Source organism: Aythya ferina (assembly GCF_964211825.1).
Source record: "Aythya ferina genome assembly, chromosome: 5".
In the NCBI taxonomy this organism is placed as follows: Eukaryota; Metazoa; Chordata; class Aves; order Anseriformes; family Anatidae; genus Aythya; species Aythya ferina.
In genome coordinates, this window is record NC_140301.1 from 29,120,139 (window position 1) to 29,140,854 (window position 20,716).

Below are 20,716 nucleotides of genomic sequence, written 5' to 3' on the forward strand. Positions count from 1 at the left end.
CTCTTGACATTGGGCCCCATAGCTCTCTGCTTAGCAGTGCTGCCCTCAGCAGGGCTCTCTACTATGCAGCTGCTCATTTTCACAAGTCATGTAGAAATTTCCTATATGCCTCCTTCTCACGTTTGAATGATATTAGCCAATTGGCTCAAGTATTACTTTGAGGGGTGAGGGAGGGAAACCAGCAGACCAGCTAAATGATTGCATTAAGGCTCATTTCCTTAGGAAATCATTGTAAAATAGAATAACCTTGGTTCCTTTATTCTCTGTCCCCTTCTCCCCTTGCTTTACTGCCTTTCCCTGCATTTCCCCTATGCCTTCCAAGAATTCAGTGGAAATCCTTTACTTTGGGTCTCAGAGAGTCTGATGTCTCAGGAAGACAGAATGGTTTCTTCTTCCTTCTTCTGCACTGCAGCTGGACAGGGGCAACAAAAAGGAACTACAAAAGGCACAAGAGGACATGTGTAGGATGCTCTGTAGCTTAGTGGTCTGGTCCCAGCATCAGACTCCAGGATAGTTCCCCCCTTAGCTCAAGCCACTTTTGTACCTGAGTACACTTCAGCTCTGTGCTCGGATGTATGGTTCCTGTCCCTGATGGTTCCCATCACTAGAAATACGATGGAGAGATTAGGAGATGAAGGAGGAGAGTTAATGATCCTGGTTTGTCTGTCTGGAAGATGCTGTGCTCAGTCATCTTTTGATGCAGACTTGAGGTTTGAAGGGACAAAAGGAAGACCCAGAGATCTGCAGGCCAGTCAGTCTCACCTCTTTGCCCAGAAAGATCATGGAGCAGATCCTCCTGGAAAGTATGCTAAGGCACTTGGAAAATAAGGAGGTGATTGACAGCCAGCACAGCTTCACTAAGGGTAGATCACGCCTGGCAAATCTGGTGGCCTTCTACAATGGGATTACAGCAGTAGTGGGTATTGGAAGAGCAACTGATATCATCTGCCTGAAAAAGTCAAAGCTTTTGACTCTGTCCTCCATGATATCCTTGTCTCTAGATTGGAGAGACATGGATTTGATGGATGGACCACTTGGTGGGTAAGGAATTGGCTGGATGGTCGCACTCAAAGAGTTGTGGTCCACAGCTCAGTGTCCAAGTGGAGACCAGTGACAAGTGGTGTTCCTCAGGTGTTGGTTTTGGGACCAGTGCTGTTTAACATCTTTGCTAGTGACATGGACAGTGGGATCGAGTGCATCCTCAGTAAGTTTACCAATGACACCAAGTTGTGTGGTATGGTTGACATGCTGGAGGGAAGGGATGCCACCCTACAGGGCACCTGGACAGGCTTGAGAGGTGGGCCTGCATGAACCTCACGGAATTCAACAGGGCCAAGTGTGAGCTCCTGCACCTGGGCTGTGGCGATCCCAAACATGAATACAGGCTGGGCAGAGAACGGACTGAGAGCAGCCCTGAGGAGAAGGACCTGGGGGTATTGATGGATGAGAAGCTCCACATGAGACGGCAATGTACAACTACAAAAGGGTAGATTTAGATTAGGTATTCGGAAGAAATTCTTTACTCAGGGGGCGATGAAGCACTGGACCAGGTTGTGCAGAGAAGCCGTGGATGCCTCGCCCCTGTAAGTGCTCAAGGCCAGTCTGGATGGGGCTTGGAGTAACCTGGTCTGGTGGGAGGTGTCTCTGCCCATGGCAGGGGGGTTGGAATTAGATGATCTTTAAGGTCTCTTCCAACCCAAACCATTCTGTGATTCTGTGACTGATTAGCTATTCTTGTATGTAAAAATTCCCTAGTGAGTCAGAAGAGGCTAAGGTGAGACATGAGCACAAATTGTTACACACCTACACGTACCCCCTTCACAAACTGTGTCATGGCTGCTCTCACAAGAGCCAGAAGAAAGAAGGAAGGAACGTGTTGCTTGCACATAGCAAATGGCAAGCTGCTAATTCCTGCAGACGGTGAGATGCTGAGGCCCCAGGGAGATGACTTCTAGCAAATGGTTTTTCAACCTTCTCATTACTGCAACAAAAAGCTCCTTTAAGTGAGTGGTCTCCTCTGGCTGCCATAGCAGCTTACCCATTACAATGCTGACATTTTCTGGACCATGTGCCAAACGAGTGCCGAGGGGTGTGCGTGTGTGTAATACACATAGTATGGAGACAGGCTAGGGACTGTTGGTTAGCTGTTGCAGAGAACAGAGCCTGTAATAGTGCAAAGGAGGGAGTTTTGTCAGATCAATTTGCAAGCTGCTTTCAGCTGTCAAGGGATTATAGTAGGTTTCTGCTGCTCTGTTTGGGGTACACATGCTTCTCTGCTTGCCTGGGAAAGGCAGAAAGTGTTAACATTGCTACTCGTTACTAAGGCGATACTGTTTTCTGGTAATGCTCTCCTAGGTGAATAATTGGTAGTAAACAGTGGTTTTGGGAAAGAGAAGTATGTGACACCAAAGCCGTCACCACCTCACTTTAGAGAAGACAACAGAGTTGGGAGGTGATGGGTTTGGGACAGCGGCTCTGGAGGTGATGGGTAGAAGTAAAGTGTATTTGTTCTTTGGTGGGCTAGAGCAATTGTTACAGTATTAATATGGTAGTAAATGAAGCATGCTTTTCCTCCTTTAAAAAGCAAGAAAACTGCATAGCTTGCTTCATAAAGGTGAGGAGATGGAGATTTTTGTCTCAACTCTGTCATTGGAGGCTGACAGGAGACTCTGCCCTTCTGAGGTTATAGCAGAAGGGAACTGGATGGCCTCAGGACTAAGTCATGGAAATGGTTACCCAGCTTGTCTTCAGCCCACTTTGTCCAATTCCTGCCTAAACCAGCAGTGACTGGGGTCTGTTGCCACGTGATGACTCGGTCTGACATAGTTCCCATGCAGCGTGGTCATGAAAAGAACTGAATTATTGTGGTAGCTCCCGGCAGGCAGCACTGTCTGTGCCTGAAGAGGAGAGTACAAGCAGCAGTGCTCATTTTGGCCCACGCTTTAAGAAACTTTAAGCTGTCAGTTAGGACCTCAGAACAGACGTGTTTTCAAAGGAAGATGACCCAGGAGGTAATGAGTTGTTTTGTAAACTTCTCTGCAAGTGTCACCATGGGAACTCCATCTGCCAGGCCCTTCCAGCACATCCCTGTGGTTATGCTGGTAGGGAACTGGGAGAGGTCGTCCAGCCAACCCCATGGCCTTCCTGCCAGATATTGTTGGTGACTGTGTGCGTGCTGGACAAAAGCTGCAGGACAAATTGCTATGCAGAGAAACCCACTGAGGGATTCTTTTGCCTTTCCTTAGGGCCTGTGATGATGGCTGCCACGTTACAAACAAATGAGGGGTTCTGGCTGATCCTTGCTGCAGTGCGTTAGGAGATCAGTCTTCTGTGATCTTGCATTGAACCTCCTCTTTTCTCTCTACAGGCTGCCCAGAAGGGAAGAAAGTTGAATTTATTACCAGCTTACTCGATGCTCTCACTACGGACATGGTACAGGCTATTAACTCAGCGGCACCTACTGGGGGTGGGAGGTGAGTCCGGAAAGCACTCGGGCTGAACCCACCAAGGTGGCTGCAGAGCTGTGGGTGCCCATGAGATGGGGGAGGGAGGGAAGGGTGATGCTCTGAGCTGATTCCCACTGATCCAGATTGCTGGGAGATGAACTAATGCTGTGTCTTCAGAGGCTGCTCTGTCATGTCATGGTAGTCTGGGGTGCCTCCTCCCACCCCTCCTCCCTGGCAGCTGTTCCACCATAAAGGTTAGTATAGCCCATTTGAAGTGTGAAATGAGAGCTCAGTGGGAGGAAGTGGCTTGTTCTTTTGTCCCCTGGTGCATGAAAAGACCTAATAAAATGCAAATGGATTGAAGGAGGCCGTGTGGCCTAGTGGCTACCATGGGGAGTGAAGAATGTGAACAGAATCCTTGGCAGCACCAGCACTGCTGTTTTGCTGTGGGGCTGAAGCCAGTCTGCAGATGAGGAGAGAAGCTATTTTTCATGACCCTCCCCTCAGACCAGCTGCCTCTTCATCCCTCATGGAAGAAGCAGCAGGTCAGGCCTGTTGAAAGAGGTGGGCAGAAGTCTGCTTTCCTGGGGAACTGAAGAAAATCTGAGGTCTTGTCTCCCCCTTCTGCTTGCTGATAGGAAATCCCCTTAGTGCAGCAGCTGCAATGCTGCAGCATGCCATGTCCACTGAGAACAGACTGCGGTTTGAAAAGAAGTGCTGTATTGCCTTGATTAGGCAAGACTTCTGTGGTTCTGGATTCCCCTGACTATAAAAGGGGACAGTGCTAGCTTAGCACGCAGGGATGCCACAACACATAATATGCTCATGTTCATCCGGGTGTAGAGATGAAGGAGGTGCCTCTGTGCGTGTTACTTCCAACATTTTGAGAGTAATATTGGTCTCTTGCTCTTCTCTTTCAAAATGCAGAAGGAAGAAGCAATGCCTTGTTTAAATACTCAAGACAAAAACTTCCTGGGTGGCACCTTTGAGCCTCTTGTTTTCAGGATGGATTGCTTGTGAACCCATGTGTTTCTAACTTTGCGTTTGGACCTTGCAAATTGGGCTGGTGGCTGAGTGCCTGCACACGGAATATTCTGTAACCTTTTGAATTAGCAGTATATGCCTAGCACGTCTGTATTCATATAAACAGGATGAAAAATGCCCCAAGGATGGGAAATACGTCGTTCTCTCCCAGCCATAAGCATTCCAATGTCAATTTTGTGTAATTTGCATGGTTCAAATGCAGTGGGTAGGGGTGGCAGGAAGCCCTGGAGAGTATTTGATATTTATTTGGCATCTTTGGCACAGGGACTGAAACCCAGCCAATGTAATCATCACTCTTAAAATAAAGCTTAATATAAACCAATATTGTAGAGACCAGAGATATATGCCCCCACTGTACTTCTATAAACCCAGCAGGCTTGCTTCCTAATGTTCCCCAAGCTTTGTGTATTTCTTAGCTTTGAATAGAGGCCTTTCTGGCAGAATTTTTCACTGCCCAGCTCTTCACACAGTCATCATGTTGATTTATTTTCAGCTCCAGTGTCGGCAGCCCAGTTGCAAGGGGAAAAAGAAATCTTTTAGCAGTCTGTCCTTTGTAAGGCGAGAGACTGCTACCACCCAAATATTCTGCCTGCCCACAGCCATGATTAAATTCGGGAAACAGCTCTGGCGTAAACTTCCGTGTGCATCAGTTAGGGTAGGTGCATAACCCAAAGAGTATGTGTCAAGATTTTCCATCCCATCGTGACATGATGAGACCATTTATTTTGGGGGAAAAAAAAAGGCATTTCAAGGAATTTTAGATACTTAAATAAAAATTTAATCAGTACAGCTTTCATTTTGTGTGAGCTTGCAGAGCTGAGAAGCTGTCTCTGTGCAATGAATCCTGCTTTCCAAGTTTCCCAATGTGGGAAATGTCCAGTCTTCTCTTTAGGAACATCTGGAAGTTTGCTGGGTGACCTAACTTCACTTTGGCACTAGAAATGAAAGCTCTTTTCCATGGGTATTTTGCCCATATGGCTAATCAACTCATTTCCAGGCTTAAGAACTAACAAAATATTTGATTTATGACTGTGCTCATCCTGTAACTCCCTGGCCCAGGTTTGCTGAGAAGGTGATGTTGAAAACGAAAGCAGGAGGTCTGTTTTTTCTTAATGTCAGCTGAGGCATTTGTGTTTGTGAGGAGAGCTTCACGTATCTCAGGCTCTTCTCCATCTTCGTCATAATGATGACAGAACAGGTGCTGTATTTAAACATGTACTAGTTTCCTCTGTAGCTGACCTCTTTCTGTTCCTTTACAGCGTTTTTGTTTATTCTGTTCATTATTTCATCTTCTGGGGCTCTTTTAGAGGCTGAACAAATCAAGCTGGTAATCTAAAGTACTTTTAAAATGTATTATCAGCAAAGCTTATGCCTGTCGCAGAGGGAAGGCCAGGCAAACTTGATGCAAACAAGCTATATCCCCAGGCCAGTTGGCTCCTTCTATTTTCCCATGTGTTTTAAGTGCAGAGTGGACATTTTGGGGGAGTGGACTGAATGTAGGGCCTCATTTCCAGAATGGGGACAGAATTGACGCAGTACCCCAAACTGAATAGTTACTGAAGTGCATCGAACTCTGGATATGAGCTTGCAGTGTGGGGCTGTGGCAAAAAAATGAACATTTATAATCAAAGAAGTAGCAAGTAGGAGTTTTAGGGAACAGGGGTGTATTTCCATTTCTCCATGGCAGCAGGGAGATGTTACTGGCCTACAATATGCACCTCTAGTATTAACATTAAAATAGGGGACCAAACAGAGAAGAACCTTGCCAAAGTTTTAAGGGCTGAAAAAGCCTAACAGTGAGAGTCTTAAGGAGTTCAGGCTTCCTTAGTGTATTAAAAGAAATAAAGAAAAAAAAAGTTTGAAAGATGCTTATTACTTATAATCTGAGTATCTCCATAGGGACAAAAGCTCTGCAGGCTCTTTAGTCTTAACAGGGAAGAACATGATCAGCTGAATATAAACAAACTTGTGATCAAAATATCTTTAAAGTGAGGGCATTTGTAAGGCGGAATGAAGTAATGAGGGAAGTGATGGATTCCCTCTCTCTAAGGCTTTCATCTTAGGCCTGATGCCTTTCAGAAAGACTTGCTTTAGTCAACCCAAGTTATGGTCTTAAAAGTAATTTGATTCACGTTCTGTGCCTATGATATACAGGAAATGAGATTAGATGACCCTACAGCCTTCAGTCTGAACCTGGATATGTGGAGTGAAAACTTCCTGTGTTTGCTGAGTGTCTTCAAGACTTTACCTATATGTGCTGCAAAGCTATCCATGGCGTTGCAATTAGTGTGTTATTACTTTTTCTTTGGGGGGGAAAAGGAGGAACATGAGGAGAAATGATAGAGATCTGCCTTCAGAGTACTACATAGAGCTGTGCTAAACTGCACACTTTATACTTGGCACACACGAAAACAATCTAGTAGCAGCAAAGTGAGGCTGTACAATTTGGATTGCTGCAGGCAATGTAAGTAAAACCTGATAAGACCTTTTTTTTTTTTTTTTTTTATTGGGCATGCTTAAAACAACCTTGTAATCCCTTATAGGTCTTGTCTCGTTTAAGCAAGTTCAAAGCTATTGACTTTAATTGAGTTACTCTTGCTTTACAATAATGTAAATGAGATGAGAACTTCCCTTCCTCGTGGCCCTGGTTTATATTACAGCAAAATAGCCAAAAAGACTTCATTTAGACTTTAGAAACAGAAAATCTCTGGTAAAATTCATTCTTAATTTTAAGTTTATGTAATAACTCCAAGGCACATCTTGTTACTGTATGTTTTCAAAGTAATTAAGGGAGCGCTTGTAGGAAATGAGTTTATTAACCAGTGTTTCGTATCCTTTTTGAAAAGATGCATAGTTGAAATTGTTCATGTATAAATCCTATATAATAGGAGCACCACTTTTTTCTTTTTTTAACTTCACTTTAGTACATCTTATTCTATTTTCTAAGTCAGAGAAAATAAAACGTGTGTCATGCTCACATCACATGGGCTCTAAATTAGAATATCCCAAAGGGAATCCCAGCCTAGGTTTACCTGACCTAAGAAACTATCTTTATTCCGTGATTCAGAATTTTAATTGCCCAAATGTGTGCACTGTAGCTTGTTACATCATCAGCAAAAATATTAATGCCCTGTGGAGTTTTAGTTTAAAAGGACAGCTTATGACAGCCACCCTTATCATGTAACACAGTAGCTGTGCCCCTTCATTTTAAGTTGCCAATTATTTCCCATGTAATAGCCCTAAAATGTACTTCAGAAAATTGCCCCCAAGGTTGCCTTTCATGCTGCAGTTGAGCAGTTTGAAGCAGGCTCAGTAAAGCTCAGCACATCTCTGGGGTGTTCTGAAGTTGCGCCACATTTTAATAAAGATTGACGCTTTCAAACAGTATGGGGAAGTTAATGCCCAACTCCTATTGCAATTCAATTGAAGTTGGATATGAAATTCTCTTTATGGTCCTATGGAAATCCTAGCCTAATTAAAGATATGAGAGAGTTCGTGCAAGAGGAGGATCTTTTAAAAGTCAATGAGGAGTGAAGGGAGCTGATTTTTAAACCTTCTAAATGATTTATTCCACAATCTTCAGAAAAGTTGTGTTCAGAATAATGTTTCATACACAACTTAGCCGGAGGGAGGAGAGAAAGAATCTGGGTCTGTAACAGGAAGATAGCTTCAGTTTTAACTGTAGAGGAATTAAGCATTCCCCATAATGAATTTGGACTGTGCACTAACCTTTTGTTTAGTCTGAACACAGCTTATTTTTTTTGTTAGCTTCTTGACTCTTTCACTACAGGAAAGGGAGAATAAGAAAACAAACACACAATCCTTTTTACAATTTCATTAAAGTAATCTTCTTTGATTCAAGCCATGTTCCATGGTTAGGACTTCTAGCTTTGTGAGAGACAACCACAAAGAACAACAAAAGTGAGCAGAGCAAGAAGATCCGTGAATTTTACCTCAGTTTGTTAAATTCTTACCACTTGCCACTACTCCCCCTAGGCACCTTTGTGGGCATCATCAGTGTTCTCATGGGCATTGGGTGGTAGTCCTAACATTTCTTTAGCTTCTGTCCATCCTTCATTCAGCAGCAGCACCATGCAAGGCATATATCCTAGCAAGCTACTTTCAAGTCTTAGAAACTTACAGCTTTGAATCCTGCAGGCATTCTGACTACAAACATACCTGAAGTGCTAGGAGTGGAAGCTGGAGTAACTTTTTTTTTTTTTCCTACTCCATTGCTTCTGCTAGTAGCTTCTCATGCGTCAGTGTACCTCCATCCTGGAATTAGCTCCATTTGGTTTATAGTCCCTGTTTGCAGTCTGTAGTTAGATGATGTTAGGCCGGTCTTAAACCCCTTTCCTCATCCCACCTCAGCCGTTCTTGTTGCTGAATAAAAAGTTTGTATTACAAAGGAACAGGTTTTCTGAAGATCTTCAAACAGCAGATCATCTGCTGGGAACTTAGAGTTTGCAAGCTTGCAACCTTGCTTTCTCCCAAAGCAGTATTTTTTATTTGGGTTTTCTGTCACTGCAGCAATATTAAGTATGCAGTTGCATGCAGTGGGGCTGCACATGGGCAGAGGGGTGGCTTTGGTAGGAATGGACTTCAGTTACTCAGTAAAATTTAGTGGGGCGTATTAAACTTTGATGGTACACTCCTACGGAGGATAATGTGATTGCACACTGTACATGCTTTGGTATGTAGGTAATATCTGACATTGCTGCTCTCCCGTACTCTAAACTATGTACCTACCCTTCCTTCCTGCTCCTTCCCACTCAGTTAACCCCTCCTTTCTTGCTAGGGGGCCTCAAGGGCTGGAAAGCATTATAGACTGCATGCAAAGTGCATGTTCAAGCTGTCTAGGTGGTATTTTGGCATATTCTTCTCTCTCTGCTCCAGAATTCAGTACAGCTGCAAAAGCACACATCCGTGTTTTTTCATAGTCTTTTTGCTTGTACCCCAGTTAGACCAGATGATACAAAGATGTTCTGTGGCAGTGTCTCAGCTGAAAAATAGTGTTAAAAGTAGTAGTACATTAACCCAGGTATGTCCAGGCATTAGCTACCTAAGAAATAAGTATTCTCCCATGAGGGAACTGACAGCATGTTGCACAGAAGGAGGAGCAAAAGCCTACATTGAGAAGACTACTTACTTGATGCCAACAAGTTAGTAAGAAAGCTGAAATAACAGGTTCCTGTCCTAGGCTGTTAATGACAGACCACTCTTCTCTTCCCTGTTAGGCTGTGAGTGGCCTTACACTGCATAATGGAGCTAAACTTGCGGGCTTTTCTGTAGTCATCATGAGAAGCCTAAGTCTGTCTGCATTTTTGTAAGGTCTGTCTTTACTAGATCTTATGAAGCTGTTACTGCACTGCAGTGAGAGACTGGAGTTTGGTGGATTTTCATGGGACCAGTGTTAGAGCAAGAGATGGGAGTTGGGAATGTGCAGAGCAGTTTTATTCTCTCTTGAGTTTTCTGATTCCTTTGGGATCTGAATGAGTAGAGATCACAGCCCAACAAGTTAAGTTTGCATCTGAGAGCTGATTTATTTCTCTTGGAATAGCAATGGAGAGGCATTAGAAGGAAATTCCCCAAGAATACACATGAAAACTCTGCACTGGCAGAACACTTTGAGCCCCAAAATGTATTTCAGCTGATCCAGCACGTATGGTTGCTGCCAGGGCACATCATCAAAACTTAGGAGGCTTAGAAATACCATGAAGTTGCATCAACGCATGTTGCACGGATGGCATATAAGTGTCTTGCATGGGTAGCCATCACAGTCAAAATATTTAGATAGGGTGTTTTAACCTTGGTCTTCTTAGTGCATTGTGTGATTTCACAGTTCACCTAGGGAAATATGGCCAGCCTGAGATGATGTGGATCCTCTGTGTCCATCCTGTGCTGGGATTCTGGATGGCTGTCAGAAAGGGCAGGCAACCAACTCAGGAACTGCACTACTGGTAGGCCAGCCAAGGGGAAACGGTAAAAACTCAGTAATGGCTGTGTCTTCCTTCCTCCTACAGTCACAGCAGTTAAAGTAATAAAACTTCAGCTCCATTAGCATGCTAGAGCTCGGTATGAGCACTCAGCGTGTTTGTAATGGCTAGGACTGATAAATCATCACCTCATGAGTCAATGTATTTGTATTAGCCTGTGGATTGCCTTGGTTTTCTTTATGGAGGATCTGGAGTGAGCTATATTGCCTCTTCTGGTTACTTACAAGAGCTCCTCCTTGGTGTGTTTCTGAAAAAGAAGACACTTTTAAGTCCTGCTGCTGAGTGTCTCTTCAGCAGGTAGGAAGGAGTTTGTGTTTCTGTCTGTTGTTTTACCCATTGCTGGTGCTAGGGATGCTCTGCCTTTTTCTCTGTTTCTGCCTCTCCAGATCTGCGCCTTCAGAAAAAGGTTAGGGCAAAGGGCAGGCCAACGTGTGGACCAGGGGAACCTCACGTGCAAACGCTTGGGTTGTATTCCTGTGTCGGAGCAAGAGCAGAAGCATTGCAATACAGAACTTGTAGTTCTTCCCTGTGGCTGTTGGAAACACACTAGTCTTCAAGTGATAGCCAGCTCACTTCCAAAAGGGAGAGAGGCCAATGGCTGTGTTTATAAATGTCATAAAAACAAGCCACAGGATGTGTTTTTATTCTCTCCTGTCATTCTGGTCTTCACATAGAGTTTCAAGGCTCTAAAAAATCCAGGCACTCCCGTAGCTTCCTGGGGAGATTTTTTGCAACTTCAGCTTGTCCATAGGTAGCTCCAGGGGCTTGCCTTGTATTTTGGCTCCCAAAACGAAGCCAAATTTATTCCCAACCTCTTCTTCCTTCCCCTCAGTGTTTATCCCACTGTACATTGACCAGATGCTGCAACTGAATGCCAGGCTGCTTCTCAGCTAAGAGTTAAGTGATGAAGGAGACATTCTCAAGGAAAACCTTGGGAAAAACGTGCAGTTTATTTTGCCACTGCCCAGCGTGTGTTGACTTTTTGGGGGGACCCAGATGTCTCTGGGTAGGGGCTACCTTTCACACTAGTGATGTAAATTACCATGGCTGTAGGTTGGAGTTTTTATTTTTCAGGCTTGGTAGCTGCATTTTAGAGGAAGAAGCGGACTCATGGGAAGGTCAAAAGGATTTTTGCCCTTCTGTTCCCAACAAAGAAATCTTCAGTGACCATTTAAATATATAACTTACCAGTCTCTGAAATAAGCTTGATGGCAGTCTTAAAATCTATTTTATAACAGACCTTAGTGAAATTGAACCTTGGTTTGTATTTCCCCACCAGCTTGAGTGCCCAGAGCTCACACCAGAACCTGGCTGCGTGCAGCACGCAACTGTCCCTCTCTCATTGCTGTGGAAGGAATTAGGCAGCAGCTGGAGGTGTCTCCTGGAATAAGTCAGGGCAGCGAGTGCCAGTGTAGCATGTCTGACTGCCTGTCAACTAATTTCCACGCACCAAAATGCTGTGTGCTCGGGAGGAAAAAGGCTCAAGTCACAGCATCATTTCATCTTCCTCTACTCAGACATTTAGTGCATGGAGAAAAGACGGGCTACCTTAGTGAAAACCTTAAAAATACCTCTTTAGAAAGGGTTTCTTCCCTGTTTTTTTTTTGTATCACCGAGGAATAACCCCTTTCAAGCTGCTGTTGCAGAACACCCAATACAGTGTAAATAATATAAAAGCACCTGTTCAGAAATGGCCTGAGATTGTATAGCGGTGTTCTCTACATCTTCAGCTGTGGCTGTTCCTACTCTTGTCCTCCTCCTCCACTGATATTTCTTGTTATTGTCCACAGAAAGAAAATGTGAGCCAAATAACGTCAAACTTGTAATATCAGAATGAGTAAGAAATGAAGCAAACTGCAGTTGCCAGTTCCGTAGTATTACTTTTAATGGATTTGTGGTGCTTGTCTGCTGTGGAATTCTTGTGTATAAATCAACCATGTGAAAAGCATTAAATATGCTGGAAATACAGCACAGGAGTTCAGATCATATAAATAGATACAGCAAGAATGTTGCATCCTGCCAAGGACATTTTCAAATAATGAATGTGTCTTGCATTAAATGAATTTGTTCCCTTTCTGAAGCCTGGGTGTTGATATCACAGAAACTACCATGATAGCTGGTACTCATAGCTCTCCTGTTGGTAATTTGGATGGGAGCCCAAGGGTCAAAAGGACTATGGAGACTGCCTTTTGCCCTCTAAAGGGAGATCCTTCTGGGATTAGGCGGAGTTTCAGCAACTGGTGTGAAGAGAAGTGTAGTTACTGAGGGTATCAGTCTCCAGGAATCTCTTGGCACCACTTGTTAATGCTAAAGGACATTTTTAGAAAAAGGTTTTTTTTTTTTTTTCTTTTTTCTTTTTCCTTTCTCTCTCTCAAAAGAGCTCAGCTAAAAGGAGGAGATTGTAAGACCTGTGTGTTTATCCCGCTTTAAATGTGGCATGGTGCGTGCCTGACTCACGCTCTAAGCGAGCAGCTCTGGCTCCTCAGCACCTGCCTGACAGTGCTGGTGAGAGCACCCACTTGTCAGGGGCCTGTGCGTCCTCCCTTCCAGGTTCTCCGAGCCAGACCCCAGCCACACGCTGGAGGAGCGAGTGGTGCACTGGTACTTCAGCCAGCTGGACAACAACAGCAGCAATGACATCAACAAGCGGGAGCTGAAGCCCTTCAAGCGTTACGTGAAGAAGAAAGCCAAGCCCAAGAAATGCGCCCGACGTTTCACTGACTACTGTGACCTCAACAAGGACAAGTCCATCTCCCTTCAGGAGCTGAAGGGGTGCTTGGGAGTCAGCAAGGAAGGAGGTGAGTGTCTTTCCTTCCCCATCCTGTGAGAATAAAAGACTGGTGTGGAGTTATGTTAAACTCAGGAATCAGTTTTCCCCCAGGTGATGGAAAAGTGCCACGGTTTGCATGGGAAAATAAGTAGGATTAATATCCTGTCTTGTGAATATAGTTCATTATTTACTGAGCTATGTCTTAAAGTCCTTATCACAGACCTTCGTGCTAAGCACTGTATGGATACAGGGCAAAAAAAAAAGAGCCTTGCCCAGTACCCGGCTTGTACTATAAAAGTCCTTGGAAACCGTAGTTCAGATCAGGTCCTTTCTGAGTAATACACTGCTGCCAATATTTTGTTGCCTCAGCCATGTAGGTTGGATGGCGTATGAGCCAGCACAGACCCGGTCCTTCTCCAGAGACCCTGTTGACTAGCAGAAATAATATTTATTTTCATTGCTAAATCCAGTATGCAGGAGAGTGGATGACGCACAGAGAACAACTCAGAAAGAAAGTGCAGAAATGTGGTGTTGCCCTTTTTCAGAGTTAAATTAAACTTAATAAATCAGAAAGAAATAGGAATAACTTTTTTCCTTTCTGTTCAATGCCTGAGTAACCAACCCACCCTCCTTCCTTTTCTTCCTTTCATCTTCACCTCATCTTCTGTTGGGACCTGGACCAAACTGATATTTTTGGAAATTTTACGAATTGAAACTCTTCAACCCAAATTCAATAATTATCAGTCATTCTTGACTGTGGGTAGATTTGCTTGGCAGGAGAAGGCAAGCTGGAAGATTCCTGGGACTAATTTCCTGTGCAGGTGTTTTGGCTGTGTGGACAGCTCTTGTAACTAACCATCGTGCTGCTCGGGATGGGTGGCTAGCTTTCTTTTTCTAGGCTTAACCTTTCCTTAGTCCTTTCCTCGGGTTTAGCAAGCGTGAGAAGGGAGTGAGTGCATTTGAGTGTTGGGAAGTTGCCTTTTCCAGGTGCTTTGCAAATGTTTCAGTTATCATAATAAGGCTGTTGCATTATTTGTCAGCTGTGAGAAGCTTTCAGCTTCCCTGGCTCAGTGGAAGCTTTTTTCCTAGTCATTGGTACTTTACTGAGGAATGACATACCAAAATAGCAGTCCTGTTCCTTAATTTTATTACCTTCCCAATAAGATGAATATGCCAAATTAGTTTTATTGCTATTTGGCCTGGAATAAGACTCTCTGGAATCTGCTGCCTTGGCCAACTGACTGTTCAGAATTTAGTTTATGGAAGGGGGGAAAAAAGGAGAGAAGGAAGAAAATGAGAATCTTTAAGCTCAAGCGAAGGGGAAAGAAAGTAGCAAGGGAGACACATTGTGAGTGCCTGATTCCCACACTGTTTGCTGAGAACCCAGCCTGACTTTTCATGGTTAATTACATTGTATGAGGACAGAATTGTGTGCAAAAAAGGGCAATGACCTTTTTTTAATCACACAGCTCCGCATATTGACCAGAGGCCTGATAAACCTTGAGGTAAACACCTACATTTTGTGTAAGGAAAACTCTTAAGAAAGGACTAGGGGTAGCTGAAGGATGATGAGGGCTAAAAAGCTGTGGAGGAAGCCAGTGCAGGGAGCAGATACCAACATGTAGGAAAGAATGTGATTACTCTAGAGGTGCAACTTACAAATTTGTGATAGATCTCTTTTAAGGAGTTATGAATTTGTGAGGTGGTGGATAACAAGTTTGCCCTGCCTTCTATTCACAAGAACCTCTAAATTGAGGAATGGGCAGTAGCTCACCTTTTCTTCAACATCCTTGTATTCCATGATGGGAGCATGCAATCATCCAACTCAGTCCATGTGTTTCTTCTCTGCGTTTCTTTCTCTATGCCATGGCCTCCGCACATCTGCTTGGGCTGAGGTCACTGTGGGTTAAAGCCAAGAGCTGGTTGGGAAGCTTTTTGATGACGTACTTTCTGTTGTAAACTGCCAGTCAGATGAAACCAAAACTTCTCACGGAAATATTTGTTTCAACAAAAACTTTGTTGGAAAGGTTTTTCTGGTCTGGTTTTGGATGAGGGAAGGGTTTGAGGGACGCAAGGAAAGTCATCATTTCCAGTTGATACACTTCATTTCTAATGAACTTGCATCAGATGTTCCGAATCATACTTGGTATCCAGCAGCATAAGGACTAGAGCGAGTTGGGTCACCGCTCCAGGTGAACATGCTTCCTGCTAGGTAAATTGAACACTTGTACTGATTTTGAAAATAAAGCTTAATACAAACTTTGTAGGGTTTGGGATGGTGAGAAAAACAAATGTTAAGGCTTCTGCATTTCTGTCAGCTTTTGATTTTTTGTGACCATTTCCATCCAAAAATGGAAATGATGGTGCTTGGTGGAAGCACATAGATAAATCAGCGCTGTTACCTGTCTCTTGGCTAATAGAAAAACAAAACAATAAAGATTAATGTGGGAGGATTCATCTAGTATGTTCATAGGGACAAGACTGACTCTGAGCTCTTTCCAGGTTAGGATCATATCTGTTTGAGGTGCATAGTTCTGTCTTTCTTCCTCTTCTCAGCAGGTTCTTGATTCCTGTGGTCCCCTAATGTGTGGGTGCTACCAGTCAGTGGTTCTCCAATAAGGAAAAGAGCTGTCCAGTCAGCCAGCAACCATTTCTCTTTTCCATCCTTATGATGACCTAGAAAGCTGCTGGGAAATCTGCAAGGTCTGGTGGCCACTTTGCACAGCTCTTGCCCCTCTGCTTAAACCAGATGCGTTTCTGTCAGGAGCAGCTCTGATGGAGAAATGCCATTCCTGGCACTCAGAATGGGGTCACCACAGAGGGCCAGCCTTTGAAGGCAACCGTCTGTGCCAACAGCGCAATTCAGAAATGGGATCAAAATGTCTTAATTAAAAACGGGGCATGTCACTTTCCACTGGAGCTGAGCAAAGACTACAGAAAAAAAAGGAAAAATAGTGGTCACTTTAAACAGCAGAATTAATTCAGTGCTGTGTGAGACCCTTTTAATTGGTATCTGCAGAAGTGACTGATTCTCTTTGTGCCTGGGGAGACCTCTGGGAATGAAGATACTCCATCACTTATGCAGGCAGCTGTGTGGGAACTGGTAGCAAGGAGCAGTCATGTGGGAAAGGCCTCTGAAATGGCAGTGGTAGGAAGCGATGACAGCCTGAGAGGCTCTGAGAAAACTGTAAAATACCATTTGCTGCATACAACCAGGCAGTGGCTGAGTTAACAAAACTGAAATTCAGAGTACAACTAATTGTAATTAAATGTAGATTAGAATGTAAACAAACTGCACTGGTTCAGCGCCTGGTTTTGTTTGCCTTGTTAGATATCTGCCTTTGGAGCTCTGTAGGGATGCTTTAGTTTGTCACCTTTAATCCTGAGGGTTAGCATCAATCAGGACATCAGGGTTGTGTTGACACGAGATAGGGCTCCTGGTGGTGTGTTTCTCTCCCATCAAAGGTGAGAGGTTTGCTCAGTTAGTTAGAGGAATTACTTCTACCTATAAAAAGCTGCTGGGGTTTCCTTGTGGCTTTTCCTTTTGAAAGACATCTGGCCCCATTGTAGCGAATTATTACCCAAAAGAGTGTACTTGTGAGGCTGAGTAAATACTTTCCATTAGGAAACTTACTGAGTGATGGGATGTTCCTCTGCAGTACCCAAGTGCTTCCTGGGTATACTTTATTTACCTGCTGTCACCAGCTGCCATACACCTTCCTCTCTTTCATTTCTTTCATTTCAGCTTTATGCTCAGTGTGGTATTACTCTGGTGGGGTTTTGTCTGCTGTATAACTACACGTGCTGGCCTGTGTTCATACTTGAAGGCAGCTGACTGAAGATGATGTTTTCTGCCTTTGGAGTGAAAAGTGATCAGCATTATGGTAGTCATGGATGTATTTAGGAGAAACCCACAGAAAGCACAGAACCCTGCCAGCATGCTGGAAAGGTCTGTCATGTCCAGCCTTGAGTTTCATTGTCATTTTAGGCCCTTTGTATCAGCTTCCCAAGTCTTTCTGAAGACAAGCAGGTCCCAGTCACAGTAATGCAGCTAGTCTTAGCTAAAGTCTTTTCCAAAGTCTTATTTTGTTTTGTTTTGGTGACATCTCATTTGCACGTGCAAGTTGCTTGTACTGGGAAGGGGGCTGACTATATGGCACAAAAGATGTGACCTGTTTCAATTTGGGGTAGAGGGTTGTAAGCCTGTGAGAGCTGCTGAAGCCAGCTTCCAGCCACATGTGAACATGCAGTCGACACAAGAGAGATGAGCACAGACCCTGAGGAGAGGCTTTAGGTTCAGGTAGGCTGTGGACGAAGGGAGGTGATGGAGCGTGGGGCCATGCGTGGCTGAGCAGCACCCTCTAGGGGAACGGCTGCCCGAGGATGTAGCCACTTACAAAGGCCCTGCGATTTTATTGCCAGGCCCCTGGGTGAGTCCCAATTAGCTCTGGAAGAATCTGCCTCTTGGCAACAGAGCCCTGTTTTTTATGTACAGGCACAGGAATAAGTTAACGCGGTTCCTCTGATCTTGCCAGGGCAGATGGCTGATACGAGGCTGGCGTTTGGGGGCCTTGAAGTCACTTACTATGTTTATACAGTTTCTCTTATTAACAATTTTTAAAGCCAACAGGTTTTGCTTTGTAATCCATTTAAAATGCAGCTTCCCCCACGTTTCTCTCCCCCTCTCTTTTCCTTCCCGGTGCTTCCATCCCTTACTTACGGTGCAGCATCTGTCTTCCTGCAGTTTCCCCGCTCTCCTACCCTATTGCTACCTTTCTGCTCAACTTTCTCTTGAACAGAGCAAAGTTTTCTTTAGATGTGGGTGTCTGTATCACTGGTGCAAGTGAAATCACTCAGTGTGCAAAGAAAAGTGTACAGTCATGGCAGATACACACACAAATCAAAGATCTAAACCTGGCCAGTGTGGGGGACGCAACATTCTTCTGGGTGGCAGATCCCACTTCCAGCTGATGAACCTTGTCTGAAATCCAGACCAAGCAGCTAACCAGAACTGTAACATGCCTTATGAAGTGCTCAGCTCCTGTACTCCCTGAGCTGTCTGTGCCCAGCACATCATGGGAACTGGTTTCTTGCACTGGCGAAAGCCCTTGCCATTAGCTCCATCTGGTGTAGGGTGCATGTCCCTGTATCTTGCCACACAGTCATAACTGTATAGTCTGGTCCTGCCCTTCTGCCAGACACGAGTTCAGATCTTTCATTTTAGGCACCTGTTGGATTGTGTGCCCAAGCATTCAATCAGTAGAGATTAAGTAAACTCAGCCTGTTTTACACCTTCACTTTTCTGGCTGCCTGCTTTCTACGTGGCATTATTTTGCTTGCTGTTCACAACGCCTGTTTGGGGAAACTTCATGGCACTACTTGTATCCTTCCTTTCTTCGTCCTTCTTCCACAGTTTAGCTTAACTTTGTTGCTTCTTGCCCACGCCAAACCTCTGGATTTCATGGTTACTGCAGCACCAGGTGTTTAGCATCTGCCATCTCACGCATGTTGGTCTGACTCCTGCAAGTGAATCTTAGGGAGTGCTGGTGAGGCTTTCTGTGTGCACACTCACAACGGAGGAGCTCCTTGGAGCCTGCCTGCCAGCACAGCTGGTGGGGATGCTCCTAGGTCATGCCATGGCATTTACTGCCTTTAACACGGTTCTTGGATTTTACAGGTAGCCTGAGCAGTTTCCCCAGTGGAAAAAGACAAGGCCTTAACCCTTTCAGTGAGTATCTTGTCAAAATATTTATTTCCCTTTTTTTTTTTTTCTTTATGATAACCATGTGTCCCAGAATTCATGCTCTCCTATGTTTACAAATAGCAATACATAAACAACTGGAAGCCAAGGTTGTTCTTAAGAGGTGTGAGTATAATAATAACGTGCAGCTCTTCTGCATCACCTCCAAGTCCAGCACCATGTCTTCAGCTGTGGCAGACAGCACATTGCTTAGCAATTAGAATAGGGCACAGTACGTACTTGATGAACACTCTCCTAGCCTTATTCTCCCTGCTTCTAGCAAGCAGTGATTTAGGCGATTTGTTGCATTTACATTGTATTGCTTCATGGACTTGTTCCCATGAAGATTCTTCTCTGTCCCAGTTGAGGTCTGCTCTCCTCTGCACTTTGTGGCAGTGAATTGCACCCTTTCATCAGGTGTGAAGAACAACTTGCATTTGTTTTCCTGTCAGACCTGCTGCCTCATGGTGTCAATGGGTGCTTCTCAACTCGTAATGTGAGAAACAGTGGGCAGCTCTCCCCTGCCTGTCTTTCCCATGACACGTGTTCTATAGCCCTCCAGCATACCTCTGGTTAGACTCCATTCTGTGTTGAAAAATCTTTTGCTATGTATTTGCTTAGTGATAGTTACTTATACCTCTTGCTATCCTCCACCCTTTTGTGAGTACCTTATCTAGTCCTGCTGCGAATTCCCCTTGAGATGGGCTGAACAGAGAACCGAAGATAAGTATGAGCTAAGCCTTATGCATTGATATGATGATGCTTCCTGATGTGTCCTCATTTCTGAGCAAGAATTTGATTTTTGTCTGCCGTGAAAAGCTGAGAAAAGGCATTCCAAAAATCATGTACTATGGCTTCAAGCTCTTTGGTAGACACTCAGTCCTTAGTGTAGGACAGGTCATCCTCGCTCCCCACTCCTGCACTGCTTTGCATGTCTAGACATTGAAGTCAATCTGCTGCTGTTACAACCTGCTCATTGAACACTGAGAGAACATTAAGCAAAGCTGTGTAGAGAGATTCAATTATGACAATTTGAAGCAATTTTGCATTTGTCAATATTTGCCCCCACTTGGTGGGACAGGTCAGTTAGCACTGGTCCCAGTGAGGCCTACCTGGTAACCTTTCTCCTTTATGTAAACCAAATCCATACTTCTGCCTTCTCTTCACTGTGTTTTCACTTGTAATTAATCCACAAAGTGTACTTGTTCTGATCCCGTAAGAGCTTTGATTCTCCTAACTTTTGATAAGGGACTTTAAAATAAATAAATAAATAAATAAAACCAACAAACTTTCTGAGGAAGGGAACACAAGGATGTGGGTGTCTGTCTGACTCTCTAAGCAGCACCTCTGCACCATCCCCTAGGACACAGCTCAGCAGGGCCCTGGGGCTCCCAGCCCCATCCCTGCTGCATCCTCTCCATTTCATCAGCATGGTAGCCATCAGAGGGCATGGTGCAGGCAAGTCTTGAAGAACTGCTAAGCAGGGAAACTGCTGTGTTTTGTGGGGACAGGTCTTAAACGTCTTCCTCCTGCTTGCCTGGCTAGGGATTGTGGAAGCTGGCCGTGGCTCCAGGGCAGCTGCAGGCAGGGCAGCCTTACAGCGGTGGGATTCTGCATCAGCCTTTGCAGGCAGAAGAGCAGAGGGAGTGATGTTGGACTAGTGTTTTGCCCAGCCTGCATGCCCATTTCCAAGAAGGGGGAGGGCGAGGGAAAGTGGTGG

General features: G+C 44.5%; 1 protein-coding gene across 9 annotated transcripts in view; it reads left to right on the plus strand.

The window, feature by feature from the left end:
• Positions 1 to 20,716, plus strand: part of SMOC1 (SPARC related modular calcium binding 1) — a 123,950-nt gene that overhangs the window by 99,495 nt on the left and 3,739 nt on the right. For 7 of the 9 annotated variants that reach the window (XM_084519890.1, XM_084519891.1, XM_084519884.1 and 4 more), the window contains 3 exons: positions 3,368 to 3,473; positions 13,037 to 13,284; positions 18,934 to 18,984. In XM_084519890.1, coding sequence (XP_084376016.1) covers positions 3,368 to 3,473; positions 13,037 to 13,284; positions 18,934 to 18,984 — 405 coding nt within the window. The remainder of the gene's footprint in view (positions 1 to 3,367; positions 3,474 to 13,036; positions 13,285 to 18,933; positions 18,985 to 20,716) is intronic. The other 2 variants (XM_084519887.1, XM_084519888.1) reach the window with 1 other exon arrangement.